At 35.3% G+C, this 22,448-nt stretch overlaps 1 protein-coding gene across 2 annotated transcripts; it reads right to left on the bottom strand.

Annotated features, from left to right (window-relative positions):
* Positions 1-14,576: 14,576 nt before the first annotated feature.
* Positions 14,577-18,753, bottom strand: LOC131071461 (uncharacterized). Of its 2 annotated transcripts, XM_058007307.2 has the most exons (7): positions 18,577-18,753; positions 18,040-18,441; positions 16,483-16,787; positions 16,137-16,337; positions 15,913-16,003; positions 15,438-15,699; positions 14,577-15,241 (listed from the first exon to the last, which is right to left on the bottom strand). In XM_058007307.2, exons 2-7 carry the CDS (start codon positions 18,408-18,410, stop codon positions 14,879-14,881), a joined length of 1,593 nt encoding a protein of 530 aa, XP_057863290.2. In that variant the 5' UTR covers positions 18,411-18,441; positions 18,577-18,753; the 3' UTR covers positions 14,577-14,878. The 2 variants fall into 2 exon arrangements, with proteins under 2 accessions (XP_057863290.2, XP_059063307.1); XM_059207324.1 differs by having other exon boundaries at positions 18,040-18,721.
* Between the last annotated feature and the right edge of the window lie 3,695 nt (positions 18,754-22,448).

The raw sequence follows: 22,448 nt of genomic DNA, 5'->3' as shown, positions 1-22,448 counted from the left end.
TCATCTTGGAAGCTATTAGTGCATTGTTTGAGAGCACACCATCTGCAACCAAGAACAGTGGAGTTAGGACACAATGAGACATAAACCATGAAGGTAATATTAGAATTTTTTATTTCATATGTATTTCATGTAGTTTCATTGGTTGAGTTTGGATTTCTTGTAGCATTTCCATTTGTATTTTGTGAAACTAACTTGTTACAGGTATCATTCTGAGGATGAAATTGAAGTCGACACAGCAACAATGTTTTTATAGTCATCTAAGTCTTGAAAGCCAACCGGTAAGGTATAACTGGTAAGAAGACAGTTTAACACAGAACCAATAATTAGGACTCCAACCTGTAAACAGAGACAGTGTTGCATTCATGCAACCGGTATAGGCGATTCATGAAGAGTTGGATGATGCGGTTTTTAAAGTAATGATGGAGATGGGTATTTGGAGCTATGTTTGTGACCACATTGGCAGATTCAACCGGACTAGAAATATTTGATGTACAGAGTAGGCATTCTGATGAACACTTAACCGATAGTAATAAAGTCACTTAAATCGGTAAACCGACACATATTTTGTCTTATTTTTTATTTGTTATGTCGGTGACCGACATAAGTTCAGCGTGCAATGTTAGTTTGTCTAGATTCATTGAACCTAGGAAATTGTTCTAAGGTTGTAGATGACTAAGTTGATGTCTATAAAAAGGTGTGATGAGTTATGAGATAGACATACGTATGTTGATGAGATCGAAGGTGAATATTGAGATTCTGATTGTGAGGTGATTAGTGAAGCTCTGTATTGATGTGTTGTTGAAGTTTTGAGGATCTGAAATGGATCTTATCACACATAGAGGTGTTACATGAAGATCATTTGACTGTTGTTATCCTAACGGTTACAGCAGCAAAATCCCTTAACCGGGTAGGTCCAGACAGGCCTTAATTTGTAAATCCCCTAATAGGGTAGCTCTATATCAGAGTCTTAAAGCCTCTTGCAAGGTTGATCCTAACAGTTCAAAGCTCCTAATAGGGCTCATAATATTAAATCCCTTAACCGGGTGACTCCTAATCGAATATGCTCCTAACAGGGCATATTTGTAAGAGCTTAACCGGTCAAGATTTATATTCTGCAGCTAGTGAATCTTGTGGGTATAAATTCCCATTGTGGTTTTTCCCTTTTGGGTTTGCACATATAAATATCTTGTGTTATGTGGAATTTATTTTATTGGGCATTAGCTTATGTGGTGATATTCGTCTTATGCTTGTTAAGTTTTAAGTTGTTTAAGTTGGTGATCAGATTCATATTGTTTTTGCTTGCAATGATTCACCTCCCCCCCTCTTAGTGTCTTATAATTTTATCAAATTGTGATACCCCAATTGATTGCCTTAAGTGCTCATTTAGACTAAGGATGGATTTGGGAAGGCCTCGTCGTTTAGGGGACGTTGATTTGGCATGATCAAACTTTCTTGTCCTTGTGAAAGGATTGTTCGGTTCCACATGAGTTGTCAAATGGGGTTCGGGGTCTAGAGAGAGACTGCCAAGGTAAATCATGTTGAAGCTATGTGATGGCTCTTACCTATGTGTATATTAGGACCATATCCTATGTGTTGTGTAAAATGCCTCGGGTGAAACCATTTAATAAGCTTTGGTTGTCCTTGTGTATCCTTGTGTCTTCTTGGACGTTGGTTGTCAACCTAGTTTTCTTGTGTTGTGTGGGGACTTGTGTCTATATCCAGAGTATAGTGGGGTGGACTAAGGTTTCCACATGGTCGAGAGGTTGTTGCCTACCTCCATTGGGGATCGGTGGACATGTTCACATGTTGGATCAATCCTTTATCTTCTTTACAGTAGTCTCTCATTACTTGATGTAAATGATTTAGTGGTGTGTTAATGATGCTATGTATTTTATCGTCATTGTAATATGGACACTCCCCTAGGGAGATTTATGTAATACAATGCAATGTGTAGTAATCAAAAGAATGTGATTCTAGATTAGTATTTAGTGGTGTGATGTTGGTATCGACCACCCTTATGTGATGGAATGTATCATTATGTCTTATGTAAAGGTTATCATAGGAACTCTTGGATTGGTGCTTAAAAGGAATCTTGTGATATTTATTTATGTTCGTACATTTTTTAATATTATATTTCATTATCATGTTAGATTCTTAAATATCGTTTAGGGCGTTGCTTAGGTAGCAACATTAGGGAACATGTAAGAGATCTCAGTTAGGAGAATTGTCGCCTTCTGCATGTGCAATGTTATATTTAATTTCATGATGAGTTAGTAATGTTATGTGATTTGAATTAATATATATATATATATATATATATAGCTATGTTTAATTGATTAGTTAGTTGTTGTCTTCTGGGGTTCCTTAGCGGGGTGTTACACACCTAGTAAATAGATGGTTTATCTAGATTGTGCTTCTTTCATTTGCTACGTGTGGAGCTCACCTAACATAACACAGCTTGATAGTCATTGGGATGTCTTCACTTGTCCATGAGGCACCTAGCAAACAAAGGGTTTTGCTATACCATGACTTAGGGACATTGTTGTGGATATGGATCCTAGTCAAAATTTGAGGATCTTGCTAGTTTGAGATGCCATACCTTTTTTGTTAGTGGATGTGGCTCCTAGTCAATATTTATAGATCAAACTAGTCTAGATGGCATACCTTGTATGCCTTTGTTTATGTATGCTTCGTGTATGTCTAAATGTATGTTTCATGTATTATTTGTGTATGTGGATGTTTATTTTGTTAATAGTGTTTATGTTTCAGTTTATGTGTATGTGTATGTATTTAATTTCTTTGTGTCTTATATGTATGTGGACTATTTTTATCTGGGCATTATGGATTCATAGGATTCTAAGTCTAGGGGTTGTCACATCTCTCAACTTGGAGTCGTCTTCTCTCTTTGGTGTTCAAATAGAAAGACTTTTCCTTCTTTGTAATTTACTATTTATATGGGCATTATTTCATACCCTCACTAAAGTAGGGGCTAAATGTAGCATCGTAAATTATAAACCCTTGATAATTCAATGCTCGTTTTAGAACCTATATTGGTGGTTATGAGGACTATATTTGCAATGTGGATTACCTCACCTAGTCCCTAGACCTTTATGTAGCCTAATTGGGTTGGATACTAACGCTAAATGCTAGTGTCCTCCCAAGTTGGCAACAAATTAAAATATTTGTATATCAATGTTGGGCCCTTAATGGTGGTATCCCATTGTTAGCCTCTCCCAAAAAATTGTTAACAAAAAGGTGAAAGTCGCATATAAATATGAATCCCTTCCACATTTGTAAGGGGAATTCTCTAGAAGGGCAATCAATTCATTTCTAAGCAATATTGTGATCAAGTAGGTAATTCAAGTCAATTATTGGAAGATTACAAAGTTATCAGACAAAAAATATAAAGATCAGCATCAAGCATATTGAAGCATCTTCCATCATGATGGTCATCATGTTGCATCTATGATTTGTAAGTATACATCACCTAACAAAAAATCCAAGCAAGGGTTTTGTGTAGGAGGTAATTATCGTTGTTTTATTTCATTCATTTTCATCTACTCTCGAGGGAGCATATGATGATTTTTCATTCATCCTTATTGTTGAGTGAAAAGGTTTGACTTATGCAAGTCCCTATACAACACAACCATTTTCCCTATCTTTTTCATGTGTGTGGGTTCAAATTTGAAGGTTGGCGATGATCAAAAGATACCAACAGAGAGAGTAGACATTGACAAACAATCCAAAAATTCAAACAACAAAAAATCCCCAGACGCTAGAGCTAGGTGTAATTGTCATTCGAGTTTTGCCCCAAATTTTGGGGAAAAGTTCTTGAGGACTTCATAATCCTATTGTGGACAATGGTTGCTACATCAACCTACTCATAGACTCCAATACCCCTATCCTACCCAATTTTATCCTTATTTATGTCGCAAGTGCCTCTATGTTTCATTTCTAGATATGTCCTTCTATTATGTTTTTTTGTTCTCAGTTTCATGCATTCTAACAATATTGTTCATAATTGTCTCTTTTAGCTTAGTTCATTTTCATGCATTCAATCAATCACATCACACACAACACAAAAAGAGAACCCAGGTGTGGATTCAGGATTGTTTGGCTCTCCTTATGGTCTAAAGTCAAGCCCATTCACTCATCTTCTCTTTTTTAATGAAATAGTGTGGAAAGGTTAACTCTAGGTTGATACGCATGTTACCCTAGGATCACTTTTACAATATTTCATCCTTGTAGATACATTTCATTTTTATTTTCTTAGTTCACCATTAATCTAATACAACACATCATATGTAGTCCTCTAGGGCTTATTAGTCATAAGATCACAATAATTTTTTTTGAAATTTACAATAATGGTTTGTGCACAATGGTTAAACAAATAAATTAATAAAAAGTGTTAGTATAATTTTTCTTGATTTTGAGGGAATGAATAGTCGACTTTCTACCACCAAATTGATGCTTAAAACTATAATACGAAGTCTAGTTTAAATGGAGCCTAATAATATTGCAAATCCTAACTTTCAAATGATTTTGATACACTTGGCTCTGTCTTGTAGAGTTCAAACCCTCAAATTCCCTTTGGCCTAATAATAAATTCTCTACTCAATAATTCATAAAATTTCAAAGTTTCATTTGTTAATTTAATAAATTTCATGTGGTATGGAATTTGCACAAAATGGAATAATTTTAATAGACTTTAGATGCAAACTAACAGAATTTTAATTTAAAAAACTAACAAATGTGCATTTAGGGTTTCCTTAAATCCCTTAAAAATCTAAAAATTATGGAGACATAAGGTAAGGAAGCTAAAAGGGATTTCTTATATTTTCATGGAAAATGTTTACATAGCCATTACAAGTTGCATGAAAACTTGAAATTTTAAGTTTCAACAATAGGCACTAGTTGAAACATGAACTACAATTCAATACTAATGAGATTTTCCCATATAAATGTTAAACATTTAACCCTTTACAATAAAAATTAAAGCCTCTTCATAGATATGCAACAAGCGCATGTAGCTTAATAAGAAAAAAATAATCGATAGATTTAGTAGAGAGAAACCATGTTGTCATTGTGACAACTTGTGTTTTGCATATACAAAAACTTCACCTCGAGGTCAAAGAAAATTCAAGCAATCATAATACAAACTCAAAGATTCGTCATTAAACTGCCCATCAATGATTCACCATTAAACTGCTCATTAATTAGCACCTAAATATCTGTGAAAAAACATGGAGAAAATTTATGAAATATATAGAAAAAAATTATTCCAAAAGTCATGAAGATCCAATCCCTGTGATATTTTATTGGATGTATTAACTTCAACATGGCCATGGAGTCCTTCTCCATCAAATATATGCTTTTAAATAAGAAACAATTGTTTATGAGTGTTCTTGAGTGGATTTAAGACTAAACCAATGAATAAATGAGACTTTAACTCATTTTTGCTTCCCACCATTGAAAATAGTTTCAAAATCATTCCAAAGCCATGGATGATTTCTCCCAAGGTGGTGAAAAGATAGTTCTAATGGCTATAAATACTTCTCCTACATGTCAACAGATTTTTCGACACACACATGAAACCTTAGATTGTTCTTGTGAGTTGGCAGGAAGTCAATGAAAATGGATGAGAAGTTTGAATTTCAAAGGTTGAAGAAAATCCATACCTCATACTACCTATCAAGACATCAAGGATTAGGGGTGAGGGATAACTCATCCCTGTTAGGGTATATGAGACCTTAAACTATCAAGGATCAAAGATGCAACATAATAGGAAATAGGTATTAAATGAGAGAGAAGTTTGATAGGAAAAAGGTTTATCAAATGTTGAGGAAGATGGTTTGAGCATACCTCAAAAGAGGTAATAGGATAAAGGGAAGTCTAAAACTCTAAAAAAATACACTAGTACTTGGTGGAGCTTGAGGTGTTGAAGGTGTTTGATGAGGAGTAGGATAGGTGAAAGTTTGACTCTGAATAAGTGCATGAACATATTGGTGAGGTTTAGTAGTTAGGCATGACATGAAAAAAGTACTCAAGTTAAGAGAAGGTTGCAACTCCAACTATAAAAGATAATGAAAAAAAACTGAAACAAGATACAATTATTAAGAGTTTGAATGTGCTCCTTAAATAGTATATGGCCTAAAGATTTAGTCTAAAAGAGACTTAGGAAAATTAGGATCAGCAAAGGACCAAGATTTTGGGGTCGAGGTTGATAAATGAAGGGTACTTGAGGAAAGGGAACTCTAATAGGCCAATGGGAACGAGAAAAGGGGATGGAAAGATAAGGAAGTCCAAAATGTTGGCACAAAATAAAAAGACAAGTGTTTAATGAGGATTTTTTAGGATAGGAGCATGGGGATGCCACAAAAACTATAATAGGAAAAGCTTAAGTTTGAAAGTCTAGCATTGCAAAGAATACAAGGCAAATAATTAGGACTTCAAAGTTCAAAGGAACAAAGGAGATGATACTCATATTAAGGATGCCCAAAACTCTAACATTGAAGGACTAAAAAACTTTTAGAATGCAAAGAATTATATTTCCAAGGCTTGAACAAATAGTATGATAGGATAATCAAATTTGATAGGTCAATAAATGAACAAGATTATATTATGTTAGACATGAACCTATGTCCACTTGTACTATTTCATATAATCAACACATTGGGAAAAGTATATGACCTTATATGAAGTAACAAGTAAATGAAGTAGCACAAATGGAGATAGTTTCATGTCTAACAAGAGGCAATGATAACAAAGGATGCAATCAATGTGAAAAATATTGTTTCCTTCATTAACATGGTATTAATGTATATTATAGTAGAGATGGCAAGATTGTAAATTCTATGATCAGAAAGGATAAACACATACAATTGATTTGTCAATGCATTGTAGAGTTCAAATAGACGAGGCCAAGTGGTTTCACAAAGGCTCACTAGTCAAATTACTAATTTACAAAATATATAGTGAGGTGTACATACTAGATTTACAATAGATTGAGTAATGTTAAATTGTGCTATGATTGAAACAATGAGATGACACTAATTAAAATACAAACAAAATAAAAATAATAATATTTTAATATTTGCATTCAAGAGTATGTAAAACAAGGAATGATTAAACATATATATGCTCTAGAATGTATGAGTCAAGATGACAAGCGTCCTAGAAAGATTGAATGAGCATCAACAAAGTGAAGGATTGGCTCCACATGTAGGAGAATTGATGTCAAGAGTACTCATCTTGATGAAGGAAATGTGGCACCAATCTACCATTAGTGAAGGTAGGGGTGGCATGTGCTCCTATCAATTGAGGAGATGGCATGTATTCTTATTTTTTAATTTACTTGAGTAAATAAATAGAAATTACTTAATTAAAATTGTATACAATGTGCAATAAATAATTAATCATACAAACAATATTTAAGAGACTATCAAATAAGCCTTCCACAATATGTTGACAATTGTTATGCATATATGGTGCACAAACCATGTAGCTAGGGTTGTGCCAAGTGTATCGTCCATATGGTACCAATCAATTGGCATAATCATGTGGAGGAGGCATTGTGATTTTTTGGATGCATATGAAGTCAAACTAAATGCACTAGTGCATACAAATGCATTTTTCCATGTACACGTCATGCAAATAACAAAAAGGATTGCAAGAGTGGTGCAGGAGCACCTAATAGGTCCTCATGGCACAATGAGGTCAACTTGGCGCAAGGACAATGGTTTTGTGTTTATTCTATGTAATAAGGTCAATAATTACCATTTATTATGTAATAAGTGTCTATGAGTCCCTTTGTTAAGGTTTTGAGCCCTAAAGTTGTAATGTTGACAAAATTGTCATAAGTAGTCAATATGGTGCAAATATGTGAAAATGAGTCATGTAAGGGAATTTATGATGTAAAAAGGATTATTTGATGTATTTGGGCCTATTTGAATCATTATTGGGTCATGGAAGTCATAGATAGGGTCTATGTTCAATTTGGAGCAAAAATTGTCAAAGTTGACAACAATGGTTAAGCAACTTTTGAGTTTGTAAGGGGTAATTAGACATGGATTGTCCCAAATAGGTTATGAGGGTGGTTGTAACTTTATGAAAGCTTGAAAGGCATTATAAAATCCTTATACACGTTTGGAGGTGGTTGTTGTTCAGTGTATTGGAGGAGAATATCAATAAATTGGTGATTTCCTGCACTTTCTTGTGTTTTTCATATGTAACAGTATGATATCAGTAGTTTTTATTATTGAAAAATTATTCATTTGCATCAAGAAGCAATTGGGAATGATAGAGGGGTGAACCCCCAATAGTTTGGTCTTTATTCCATTCTTTTTAATCAAGTTTGGAGGGAGATCTACTATTTTTTGTAAAACACTTAACCTACTAGGGTAAACAGTGAGAATATAAAATGTATTACTCCTCCATTCCACGTTGATCAAAGGACAAATATTGGTGGAATGGAGGGCACTTTTATATATTTTGTTTTTGTTTTACTTGCAGGGATCCATGTTCACTTTTGCACGTGCAAAATGATGACAAATTGCTGATTGACAGTACCACAGTCTGAAAATACAATATTCTCATTAGTTTTTAGTGGTGTAAATGCAACAAAGGTGTTTGAATGGTGTTGTAAATGAAGAAAGGTATGTGTGAGGGACCCCTTGGAATGATCCAAGTGTTAAGTGACCAAGGAAGCTAACCCACTCGTGAGGATTTATGATTGCCCCAGAAATTGCTTTGTGACTGTTATAGTTGACGGTGTTATGGACTTTCCCTTGTTTGCTAGAATGAGTGAGTATGGTTGAGAGTTGGTGTGTGTGAGGTCAAGTGAGGCTATTGGAGAGTGTGTTGGGTTCATTTGATGTGGAACAAGTGTTAACAAGATTGAGAAACACCATACATGAATAAGCTTATTGATTGTCCCAAAGTAGCAGTGGTTGTCCTTGTTGACAGTGTACAAGAACTAGTGTTTGCATGGATGAGTGTTGGTTGGTTTTTGGTAGTTGGAGTTTGGAGATAGTTTTGGGGAACACTATTGAGTACCTAGAATCCTTTGAATTCATTGAGTTGAAGGGAGACAGCCTTAAATTGTTGATTGTCCTAAAGCACACGACTGTCCTAAAACATATCAAGATTGCCTTAATAAGCAGTGTGTTGATTGTTAATGAAGGGTAACCATGTTGGGTTGGTTGGGTGGGTATAGAGTCAAGAGTAGAAGTGTTGTGAAGCCTTGAGTGTTGCCAAGGGTGATTGAGTTGTGAGAGTTCTTTATATGTTGAAAGTAGAGGTTGGAAACCTAGTGAAGGGATGGTGTTGGTCAAGAGGTTACAAATAGTGTTGTTGAAGAATGATGCTAAAGGGCTTGTGGATGAGCACAAACATGTTGTGAAGACCTAGTTGAGTATGTCAATGGTGGGTGTAGAGAGAGAGAGAGAGAGAGAGAGTCTATGAATGAAGAATGTTTCTTGAGGGTATGAAGACTTTGTGAGTAAACCCTAGCCTTGTGAAGGGTTTGTGTGTGAGTGAGGCTTGTTACCTACTGATTTAGGTAAGTTGGGAGAAAGAAATCTCCCTAATGTGGTTTTGGTGTGGATGCTCTGCATCAAAGAGTTAGCAATGTTGTTGTCAAAGTTGAAGTGCAAATTCCTAAAGTTACACCAAGGTGCGAGAAAATACTTTGTACTCTTTTGCGAAGCTATTGGAATTGGTGATTATATGGATGTGTGTGAAGCCATTCTAGTAGAGTGTTTCATTCATGTGAAAAGCAATTTAGTGTAATATTGTGTGTAAGTGAATATTGTAGAATGAAACAAGCTTATTTTGAGCCAATATGCAGAAGCATGAGTTGTATAGAGTTACACACAAACCAAAAAGTGGGCTCAACTAACTTCAACCACAATCATTATGATATAAACAGACGATTAATTGTTAGAGGGGATTCAATTGATCTACTTTTTGGTCCATCACCTCTATTTATTTCTCTACACCATTTTCCCTATGATTTCTAGCTTTGACAAAAACCAAACTTCTTCAAAGGTTGCTCAAATATTTTTGTTCTACTTGCAAGCATTGAAAATTGTTGTTAAAACTACTATAACTAACACCCTATTGAGTGTCATCACAACATCCACAAATTGTGGCATGCCCAATGACAATTCATTCTTGAAGTTTATGCATGTTTCTATTTGTTGGCACTACATTTTTGGAGGAACCCATTTAATAATCTTCCAAAATTTATGTTGAAACTTTGGAAACATAAGTGTGAAGCAAGAATCCGCACTTGCTATATTCATATTATATTTTTTGGTGAAGAAATTGTAGTAATCTAGTTTTTGGAGCACTCACGTTCACTTAACAACTCCATGCTAATAAACTTATAAGGTTCATATCTAAATTTTAGCAAACATGTACAGTACAACAACAATTAGTTTTCATCTAGATGTTCCTTGCTATTGTACCCAATATAATAGCTAGAACCACAATAATAGCACCCTATGTTTCTTGCCAAGTTTTCAAAATGGAACGTCCAACTATATCTTGCCTATTGCATTATATGGGCACTATTACAAATGGTATACAAACTCAGAATGCATCAAACAAATTGAGTTTCAATAGGCAATGCTTGTGAAGATGTAGAAATGTAGAGATACCTTGGACAAGATGAAGAGGCAAAATGCATACAAAACATATTATCAATATTAGAGATAAGAAGCGAAAATGGAGTGATGGTCGCTCTCTATTCTCACTACGAATCCACACTTGTAAGAAGTGCACTCTTAATCATTTGCATCCCTTGTGGAAGACTTCTTACATACTAATCCATGCTCTATTGACCAACCATGTGTGAAAAGGAATCTAATTTTAAGGAAGAGATCTTGAGTAGAATTTTAATTGCATCATTTGTTAATGTTAAACACTCCCTTCACTTCCTAAATGTTGAACAACAAAGACAATTAATTGCCTCCTCTTAGGAAGTTTGTATTGCTTGACATCTTTGAAAATACATCTATAGAGGTCATTCTTGAAGAGAGGAGAATGAGCCCCTTGTATACCCTCTAAATGAGCTATAAAATAATAAGATCAGCAACAAATACAAATCTTACACTCATGATAGAGCCAATGAAGGTAAAATAAAACAATGCAAAATACCAAAATATACATCAAACCTCCATGATATTAAGATGTGCTCCAAGTGTATGGATGTGGGTGCTCTTTGCAAACTTGCTACTCAAAAGGACAACATGGTGTTAGCATTGAGATGATTGATTATAAATAGCATGAAAGTGGATGATCAAATGGGAGTGAAAGTCTCTCATCAAATAGACTTCTCCACTAGAAAATGGAGGATCAAGATGCAAAGATAGAATCAATGGTTAAGATCTTAATCCACTTCTGACAAGTGTCACAAGAGGGAAGAAAATTATGATTACTAACGGGAATTTTATTAAAACATAGGATGCAAGATGTTAGCAAGTGGAGGAATATTAGGTGAGGTGAAGGGTCAAAGATGCTCACATGTGTGAACAAGAGGTGGAAGTAAGGGTCAGGGGATGAGGTGGAGAACTAGCACGCCTCCAAACTAACATGTTGGCACATGTGTGAGCAAGGAGTGGAATGGGTTAGCATGCTCACACATGTGGGAACATTAAGTGTATTGAGGTTGAGAGCTAACATACCTCTTTGTTAGTGAGCTCACAAGTGTGAGCAAGGAGTGGGCTAAGTTGGTATACTCACATGTCAAAATATGGGGAGAATGAGGACATGTTAGATTATGGATAGCTTAGATTTTTAATCCATCTAGATGGATTAAACGACTCAAATTAAAAGAACAAGGATTGAAGATGATGTCGACCAATAAATTAGAAGAGATGCTAAGAGAAATTAATTAGTCTTAATTAACTAATCATGGCTTAATTAATTGATTAAGTTGGAAGAATTGGAAACTAAGGTTGTTTAATTATATTGGATTAACTAATTAATCTTAAAGGAGGAATAGAGATGGCAAAAATTAATTACATGAAGGTAGTTGAATGTTTGATTGCATGGATAATTAATTAACTGATTGCTTAATTAATTTGCAAAAAATTAGTGAGAACAAAACTAGTGGTGAATTTTAGGGTGCCCATTTCTACATATAACATATTTTTAGTTGGTGACTTTCTCCTTGACTGGAAGCAACCATATCATCTTACCAAAAAAAATATGATAGTTTTAGGGACCTACATGCACTTAAATTCAAATCTAGGTGGTTTTTAATTTCTTTCATGTGAGATGAGGTTTCAAAAGTGTATACTATTATTTACTTAGCCTATGGAATACTAGTCGGCTTAAAATTGGTGTTACGTAGGCACAAGATTCAAGTAATAATTTGAAATCAAACAACCTAAATTGATCGAGCATAAAATAGTTAACATATTCAAAAGCTTGTTCTTTTTATTGTGGTCACTTGTTTATTAGAGCTTGAAAGTTTTGCACTATATCACCCACAAGTAAAAGGTAGTTATTGCTCCCTAATGGTTTTATTTGTAACAATGTTGGAAGTTAGTTCTTCTCTTTGATATTAATTTCATTGGATCTTTTATTGGATGGAGGACCCATCCTTTTGCCTCTAGATATTGGATAGTCAAAATGTGCAACAAGTTAGTTCTTCCCTTAGTATTAATAAGATGCTTGTACATTATGTATATAATGTCAACTGTTATTTTATTCGATGGAGGATCAATCGTTTTGTCCAGTCATTGGTTCATCTCTTTAAGGTGAGCTCAAAATGTGGAGACAATTTAAGGTGGTTAATCTTTGCATATCATGCATGGACTTTCAAATGCCTTCTTTGAAAATGGATCGCTTTTCTGCCTTCTTTAGTGGGCCTTTCTTCTTTGTTAATAATCCGTTCTTAACATGCTTCAATCCTCCTCATTGTATAAGTGATTTATGTTCCTCGCCCTCTTGGTATTGCCAATTATTTTTAGTCATTTGCCTACACGATATGATAGTGTGAACCTTCACTCCATCCAACGTTGCTGTGTTGCAAGGCCTCCCAAGTTTTGCTCATCCGCTCGTCTCATGGAACATTTATTTTGGTGGAAGTCATTGGGTACACTGGACCACATCAGCAACAGTACTTCAAGCTATCACTAACTGAAAGTAGTCTTTTATGTGGGACACAGGTAAATTGGTTTCAAAATGGGGTCATAAAATTTGTGTTATCGATTTTTTTGAAAAATTTTGAAAAATCAAAATCGCAATTAATTCTGCCCATCACAATCAAAAATCTGTAATTTTTGACAAATTTCGTATTATTGACTTTTTGGGCTGTTTTAGAACTAGTTTAACCGCAGTCTTTTATGTGTACTGCATTGATCCTTAATTAGCTCTTAATGGTGAAATGTTCCGAAGTTTCCGCATTCCTCATTTTCGTTCATGGGATTCATTTTTCGCTCACGTAAACTGAATTTCATATTAGTAAGATGAACGCTAGCGAAATCCCTCATGCAACAGAACTCTTTGACATCCATTGCATAATTAATTGAGTGTTGCAAGTTGGTTTATCTTCTTGGTAAATCTTTTCAAGGCTTCACCATGTGGGTCATGGTCTTCCCTTCTGTTTGGGTGAGGGATTTTTTCCCTTACCGTTCGACATATGGCTATATTTTTCTTTGATGGTTTATCTTCTTTATAAAGGATGTTTCATGTCAAAAAAATCCGAGATTCCGTACTCAATAGAACCAACTTCTATAAAACTTCATAGAAACAAGCGTAAGTGACAACAGTATTGGGCCCACCGCATAATAGAAACATGTATGTCTGATAGCACGAAATCTTGTGTCAGCATGACTGACAGTAGCGCGAGGCCCACCAGAAATCTGCTTGTCCGCTTCAGCGGGTTTCGCAAGCACTCTCTCCTTTGTCATCTCTTACGTATTTCTACTTGCAGCCTTTGGGCATTTTCAAGCCTGCTTTGTTCCTATTTCATCTGTGCATGAATGATTCAAAAATCTTCAATCCATGAATCCTCTTATGCATCATTTAAGAAAGTAGATTTCTACTTGCTTTAAGAGGTAGAGCCTCTCAACCCTACTTGGTAGAATGAATCAGGGGCACCGTCCCTTGACCCCGGTAGTAGCTACTCCAACTCATGAAGAAAGAAAATAAAATGTCAAACAAGATGACACTAATCATCTATTTGTCGGCTTTGCACTAAGGAACAAACTCATAGTGATTTTAATTCCTTTCCACCCCTACATATTTAATTTGGGTCAATTCCACACTTCAAAATTAATCTAACTGGCACTCACCAAATAAAACTAAAGACATTTGGTTTAATGACAAAGTTCATATTGTAGGCACCTAGATGACGCCGAGTTCAAATCTTCTACAATATCAAAAAAAAATTAAAAATGCCTGCAATAACATAGCATTATTCGTTAGTCCAATATCCAATAAACAGATTGAGTTAGATAAAAAAGAAAACTGTCTACAAGAAACACACGGTATTTCCAATCAGAAAGATAAGATCATCCTTGCAGAAGGGCACAGAAGACATTGCAAGCTTTCTACAAGCAATATGAAGATCAAGTATAAATGACAGGTAAATTAGAATTGTCTTTTACCCTAAGCCAATGCTAAAATCTAACTAAATACAAAATTGCACGTTCTACCATTCAAAATTAACCAACGCAATTCCAGTGGTAGACATGGTATCTCTTATGGCAGATTCAGCTAGAAAGTAAAACATTCCACTAAATTACAAATTATCGGCCTTTCTGACTCCCCCCATTATGATGGTAACAAAAATTCTCGACAAATTCACCTTCTAGATGATGGCATTTCTTATGGAATTCAATGCAATCCATGACTGCTTTGCAGGTTAATCTGCCTGGCCTTCAGAATTTTGACAAGTTGCCTCTGACGCTTCCATAGCAGAGCGATCGGTCCTTTCTGTGGGAGTGTGATCCGAGGAAAGCCTCTTGGGAGTTGGTTGAAAGGCATCAATAGGAACTGGTGCTGCTCGTTTTACACCTCTCCCTACAACACCAAGATGAGTAACCGTACCATTGGAAGGACCATTAGCAAGTGTAGGCTGGTCAAAACCGGTGCTTACGTTTGCTTCTTTCGAACTGCCTCCACTAAGAGCAAATTGAAACTTATCTTCAGCATCAATCTTATCATTAATAAACCGCATAGCTTCAGATAATGGTGGTTCTGTCATCATCTGCTTCAGATCTTCAACCTATAAATGACATAACCTATCAATAAGCTTACCCATTTACCAAACACATGTACAATCCTGACAAATCATGCTTAAAACATCAATAACCATTTACCTTCTCTGAAAGGTCAACCTGTCAATAAGCTTACCCATTTACCAAACACATGTACAATCCTGACAAATCATTCTTAAACATAAAATTTAAATAACCATTTACCTTCTCTGAAAGGTCGGCCATTAATCCTTTGAACATTTTAATGTCTTCTTCCTTTGACTCTATAGGCTCTACATTGTTCTGAATTCCAGCAGAACCATTGCTTGTTTGAGCATCTTTGGAAGCCATTTCAAGCTTGGATGTCTCAACCTTATCTGTCAGTGTCTGCATACAAGATGTACATATAGAGAGAGCCCGCTGACAATAACTAAGAGCTTCAGGAATCTTGTTCTCCATCTGTAGAGCCAAACATATTTTGAAGCATCTGTTTATAAATTAAGACCAAACATATAGGCACCAAATTTTAAAAGTGAATACATCCATGCACATCCACACATGATATCAATAAACTTCATATCAACCACAACAACCAGACCCCTATATAAAATATACCATGATTTAACACGCAATTACATTTTATTTTTATAAAAGGTAAATCCATATAATGCTAGTAATAGTAAAACAGCATTAAGGATACAGCTCGGCAATATGACGACTTTGTGCTTCATCCATTTTTTCTAAAATAGACAGAGCTCTCAAGTAATCGTCTGCAGAAGTTGAGAAATCCTCTGCACGCAAGCAAAAGCATTTGAACGCAAGTATATTAATAGTGCTGTAACAAAAAAATCCAAAGTTTCCTGCTTGCACCCAAAAAAATCCTGATTGCTTGCAAAGAATTACAACATTGACTTATCAACTTACCTCTTTCCAAAGAAACATCCCCCAAAGCACTTATAACATCTACCTTTTCAATGGTATCTTCCTGTTTATCAAGAATTACTCTAGCAGCTTCCAGATTTTTCCACGCCAAATCTAAATCCGACTCTTCTTCATCGTCAACTTCTTCCCCGCAAGCCTCACCTGCATCTTCATCGTCACTTTCTTCTCCTTCAGACTCTTCCTCTGTATCATTCAAACAAACAGGACCATTTGAGTATGCCACTAAAGACAACCTGATATTCTAAGATCCAAAATCCAACCTCATTCTGTTATAAACTGTAGAAGTAAATGTTTAAAAAATGCAGCTATAAATGTAAACATAAAAAACCTCCATCATTGTTTTCATCTGTGATGGGTTCTTTTCCATTGTTATCACTCGCAGGAGCTTTTTCCTTTGCATCAGTAACAGAAGGTACAGGCATTTCACTAGCTAGACCTTTTGGAGATTCGGTCTCCCCATTTTTTCCTGTGGCGCCATCCGCAGCATTCTTTGAAGCTGTCTGTGCCTTCTTTGCTAAAGCAACACTCGCATTCAAGGGATCAGCTTCATCTTGTGCTTTGTAAAGAAGTGCACAACCATACTTGAAATATGATGTAGCACATTCTGGAGCAAGTTCACCAAAATGAGCCACCCTACAGTCCAACCAAAATCAATAATCATGTTGCTATAATATCTGCCATAAAACAACAGCATTTGTGCAACAAAATTTCAAGGATCGAATAAGCACTATATTTGAATTTTAAACAACAAACATTTTAGTTTGGATGCCAACGGTAAGTGTGTATAGCATACTAGTCTCATATAAAGCATCCAATTTGATTTCCAACTGAATCAGGAAACTCTCTACTTGTTATAATTCCAGATTAGGTTAGAACCAAAAATTTAGGAGACAAGCAATGAGATAGATACAGTAACCACTCAGAATAGAAGATAAAAAAAAGATTCACACTCAATCAACTTTCACTGTACTGATTAAAAAATGGCCATTGGGAACATGGTATGTCTCCCAAAAAATGGTTATGCCCCAAATTATTGGAGCCATTGATTACGTCTACTTCTTACTACAATTGAATACTTAAGCTAAAAGCTCTGGATTGGAAAATTCATGCGCATCTGGCAGCTCTAACTGAGCGATACAGTGAAGTAATTTTCAGTACAAAGACAGGATTGAAATCCCAACTGGAAACTACTGGGCAAAGCACCCCACAATAAAATGTATGTGATAAAGCAAGCGAGGAAAAGGGCATGTGCCACAAAACTGGTGATGGTGATACCCGAGTCCCAAAAATGGAAATGGAGTTTTGTCTCAAGGTACCCTAAAGTTTTTCAAATTGCACAAAGCTAGCAACGAAATAATTCGTCCTAACGAACACAGGCACCGATAACTCCCAATTTTTTTACTGGAAAAAGCTGAACAAAAATTGTATAACACAATAGCAGAGCATTACAAGGCTATCACAAACAGCAATAAAACAGCCGAAACTATCTCCAACAAAACACGGGGATGGTTCTGAATACAATATCAATCAACAGAAATAATTTGTTTCCTGTATAATACGTATGGAAACCAAATAATAAAGATTATTTAAGCTTCCAAATCAAAAAAGAAATATAAAAAATTTTCAACATTCAGCCCAAAAGAAGAAATGTTTATATAAGTCGATGCTGTTAATAACAAATAAGATGGGAGTAAATTAATATGCTGAAAACTGTAAGCCACAACAACAAAGGGGCTATAGCTCGAGTGACAGAGCACCCAGCAAATCAAGCATAGTGTCGAGGAGACCCCAGATTTTGACTTCTAAATAGACCATTTAAAATCAACAGGACAAACAAGACAAAAGATTTGCAGATTAGAGGAACATGCAAGTAAAAAGTACGTGCCTGATCTCAAGAGCGCGGGACAGAGAATCGACGGCCTGAATGATGTCATTTTCCTTCAAAGCAATGCAACCCTTGTCGAAAAAAGCGTCCGCTTCTTCTAGGGTTTTAGCAGAGGGTTTTGACCCCTCTGCAACATCTCCGTTTGCACCTGTTGAGCCATTCTGCCCATCCACATCGCTCACTAATCCCTCCACCGGCGAACTGACAGACTTGGGAACAGCTTGATCTTCCGAACTATTTTGGGCACCGACCGGGGCAGAGCTCTCAGACTGTACCTTCTCCGATTCCAAGGGCTGATTTTGAACGTTTTCTTCGGCCGAAATCACGCCCTCGACCTTGGAGGCCTCAGCAGGGGCTCCAGGAGAAGCCATTATTGAATCAAGAGCGAGCGTTGCAGAGTACCTGTAAAACAATTGTTTTTAAAGACAAGGAGGGGTGAGATGAAGCGCTGCGTTCAGAAGGTGGAGGGAAGAAAGGATTTGCGAATGCGGAGGGAAAACATCCGAAGCGTTTAATACAAGAATTAGTGGGGATTACCCGGAAACCCAAGCGCGGGAAGATGCGGGGCAAATGGATTTTCGCAAAATGCAAAAGTGCCTGTGATGTCTTAAATTAATTATCGGCAATGATAAAAGCTATGATCAGTCATCTTCTTGGGATGTGAGCAGTCGAATAAAACCAATGGGTGCTTTGTTACTGCCTATTCACACCCTAACGCTAACTTCTTTTTTTCCTACCTTGTTTTAATTTCAATATGAGACTTTAATATTCGTGGTGATAAGTAAGAACGTGTGAGAAATTATATTTTCTTATATTAGTATTTTGGATATTATATTTTGTGATTTTAGCATTACAACAAATATACCTATGTGAAGTGGGTCATTAAGTGTAATTTTCAAGATTGATGAAAATAAGTACACATTGTTCTAAAAAGCAAAATAGTTTAAATGAAAGGTTAAGTTATGAATTTATAGTATTATATATATTCAAATAATTATTGACTTTGTTTGTATGAGTATGTTAGTATATCATCCTCACAATAAATGACATGCGTGTTATAGTATATTGTTATGGATTTGATTTTTTTTTAGATTTAATTATAAGTAATCACAATTCAAATGACAATTTTACTGTAGGTCGTCATTATAACTCCCTTACAATTAATAGACAATGAAATCTATTAGCCATACACCAATCAGAGACCAAATGGCACTTGTATTGTAGGTCAAAAAAACATGTCTTTAATAATGTCAGAATCTAATTATTATTTTAATCTTCAAAATTCTCTCAAAAATTATGCAATGTCAAAAAAAATGGCATCACATTTCGAGTCAATGTCAAAAGAAATGGCATCACATTTCAAGTCCATATGCAAAAGTCGCTTTCTAAGAGAAGCGTAAATTTTGTTAGAAAGTAGCAAAACTATTAGGTGGTAGTTTTGTAACTATTGGATGGCAAATTTGAAATTTCCCGTATTAGAAAGAGGTGGTTTCACTCAACGATAAGGAAACATCTTGTAACAATCCAAAATTTTAGTTTTTTCCACTTATGGTTAGACTTGTGAATCTCAATATGTGATTATAAATACAATTTAAATATCAATTTGAAGGATTGTGAAGTGGTTTGTGAAGGGAATTGAGTGAATCCTTAGGAATTCATAATTTCTAGTGAACAATTTGCTAAGCTCATTTAGCTTGCAAGAGAGCCATGTTGGAAATCTAAGGGACTAAGTTCAATGGGATTCAAGCTAATGGTGTGACTAAATGAGCGTAGATTGTATTTTTCATTAAAGTTGTGGATTTTAAGTGACTTGTAGCTCATATTTTAATGAGATTCTCTTCCATTAGCGGATTTCTCCAAGGTAAAACCTTTGTTGTATTATTTGTGATTATGGTTGCTCTTAATTTCATATTACAAGTTAGATAACTAATTAGAAAGTTTACATTATTTCATTTCTCTCATTAACCTATAGGTTGATATCTAGAGTATGGAATATATATCCTAGTTTGTAAATCAAGTAGTATCATAGGGATTTTATCCCTTTTCGAAGTTGTGAGTATTTTGTAGGTCCATGGCCACAACAAGATAAAGTGGAGGAGATTTATTACCTTTTATAAAGATCGTTAAATCCTATAAGTGGGAGAAATAACTAGGAAGCATGACAAGAGAAGAAGTAAAATTATCCAATATGTTAGGTAGCTTTCTAAGTAAGTCTCAATCCATGTGGATTGTAAAGATCTTACTAGAGATTCTCATGAAGAATCATTACAATAGTGTTTTTTATTTACAATAACTATTTGTATTAATTTTTATGTGTCTCTAATAATTTTGGAATGGGTGCTTAGATAAATATTATTATTTTATTAATTTTCTCCTTGGTTACTTGAGATAAATTAGTTGCAATGACACTCATAAAAAGACCTAGAGTTGGTAGTAGTGGTTACAAAAGTATTTTTTTCTAAATTTCTCAACTTGGGCACTAGAATTGAATAGTGAGGCATCTTACATGTTGTTGAGCATCCCACATGAGTTGGGTGGGGGTTTTGGATGCCTACATTGGGATATGAGTCACTATGGATGTTGTTGAAGAGTTTTGGTTGCAATGGGAATTTTGCTCTATGTGGCTTTACAAAATTATGAAGTCCTCGATTGAAAATTGTTACATCCCTCTTTACATGAGTGATTTTATTATGTGTTAGAGATCTATATTCCTAACATTTGCAGTTGATGTGAACATCAAATAGATGAAATTATTGGCATGAATATTTATATATTGATGTTGGATATAATGTTTTATTTAATTTAGGGAATCTTGGAAAGTTAATATTCAGCCTAACTACCTTTTTTGTGTTTAAGTGGATGCAGGATAACTAACACCCTCAAAAGGGAGGGATAGTATCATCAAGGAGAGGAATGTAGACCTTGGAAGAGGACGAAATTGCCATCAAGCCATGAACTTAGAGATAAGTTGGCCTTGGGTTAGAGTCAAATGTTTCCCTTTGCCAGGGTAGTTAAGTTGTGACCTTGTTTGTCAATTAGTCAAATAGTCAATTCTTGATATATGTATGTGTATGTGTATGTGTATGTGTATGTGTATGTGTATGTGTATGTGTATGTGTATGTGTATGTGTATGTGTATGTGTACGTGTACGTGTATGTGTACGTGTATGTGTATGTGTATGTGTATGTGTGTATGTGTATGTGTCTGTGTGTATGTGTATGTGTGTGTGTGTGTGTGTGTGTGTGTGTGTGTGTGTGTGTGTGTGTGTGTGAGAGAGAGAGAGAGAGAGAGAGATTTTGCCAAGATCTAGGGCTCAATGAAAAATACAATAGAGAGACAAAATAGATGATAAAAATAAACTGTATTCTATCAAGATGAGAATACTAATCAACTAGATCATCAAGCAACGCCCTGAAAAAATCCTACAATACGGTGGGTCATGGGGGGGTCTGCGGACCCCCCAAAAAATGATTTTTTTTATTTTTATTTTTTTGAAAAAAAAAAATTCAGAAAATATATTTTTTTAAATAAAATTTCAAAATTCGTACGACTATAGCCAAAATAGGCAAAAAAAATTATCACGAAATATAGTCAACTTTATAGTCAAAATTTATGGAAGCATCCTCCCAGACGCAACCGTGATGTCCAAATCGCTATATGACGCCCCCAAAAAATGAAGATCCCCAAATCCGAAAAATCAAAGCCTCCAAAATGTCTCCAAAAGACTAATCAATGAAGCCCTATAGGCTCTGATATCATGTGAGATTTTGCCAAGATCTAGGGCTCAATGAAAAATACAATAGAGAGACAAAATAGATGATAGAAATAAACTGTATTCTATCAAGATGAAAATACCGATCAACTGGATCATCAAGCGTTACATACAATGAATATGAGCCTACTTATATAGGCAAGGCTATATGGATATGTGAGCACACAAACATGACATGTGGCTCAATAAGAAACAAAGGTAGGTAGGAAATAGGTGTGGGTAGGTAGGAGAAACAATATAATATTCCACATGAGGTGGATCACCGACCGAAGGTGGAATGTAACAACAAGATAAGTCCACAAAAGGTGGAAATTCTCCTACACACACTATCCCAATGTGGCACAAACACCCAAGTGTCTCATACCCAAACTACTATGAAATGCATTTCCTTAGTAAACTTAAGTAAGGTGTAATAATATCCATGATGAATAATTATTTACACCAACAGTATGTGCATGTGTATGTGTATGTGTATGTGTATGTGTATGTGTATGTGTATGTGTATGTGTGTGTGTAAATAATTATTCAATACACACACACATACACACACACAGTGCCACATTAGGATATTATGTGTATATGTGTGTGTGTGTGTGTGTGTGTGTGTGTGAGAGAGAGAGAGAGAGACAATGTGTA

Source organism: Cryptomeria japonica, chromosome 6 (genome assembly GCF_030272615.1).
Source record: "Cryptomeria japonica chromosome 6, Sugi_1.0, whole genome shotgun sequence".
In the NCBI taxonomy this organism is placed as follows: Eukaryota; Viridiplantae; Streptophyta; class Pinopsida; order Cupressales; family Cupressaceae; genus Cryptomeria; species Cryptomeria japonica.
Note: the sequence above shows the minus strand (reverse complement) of the source record. Positions and strands in the feature narration are given on the sequence as shown.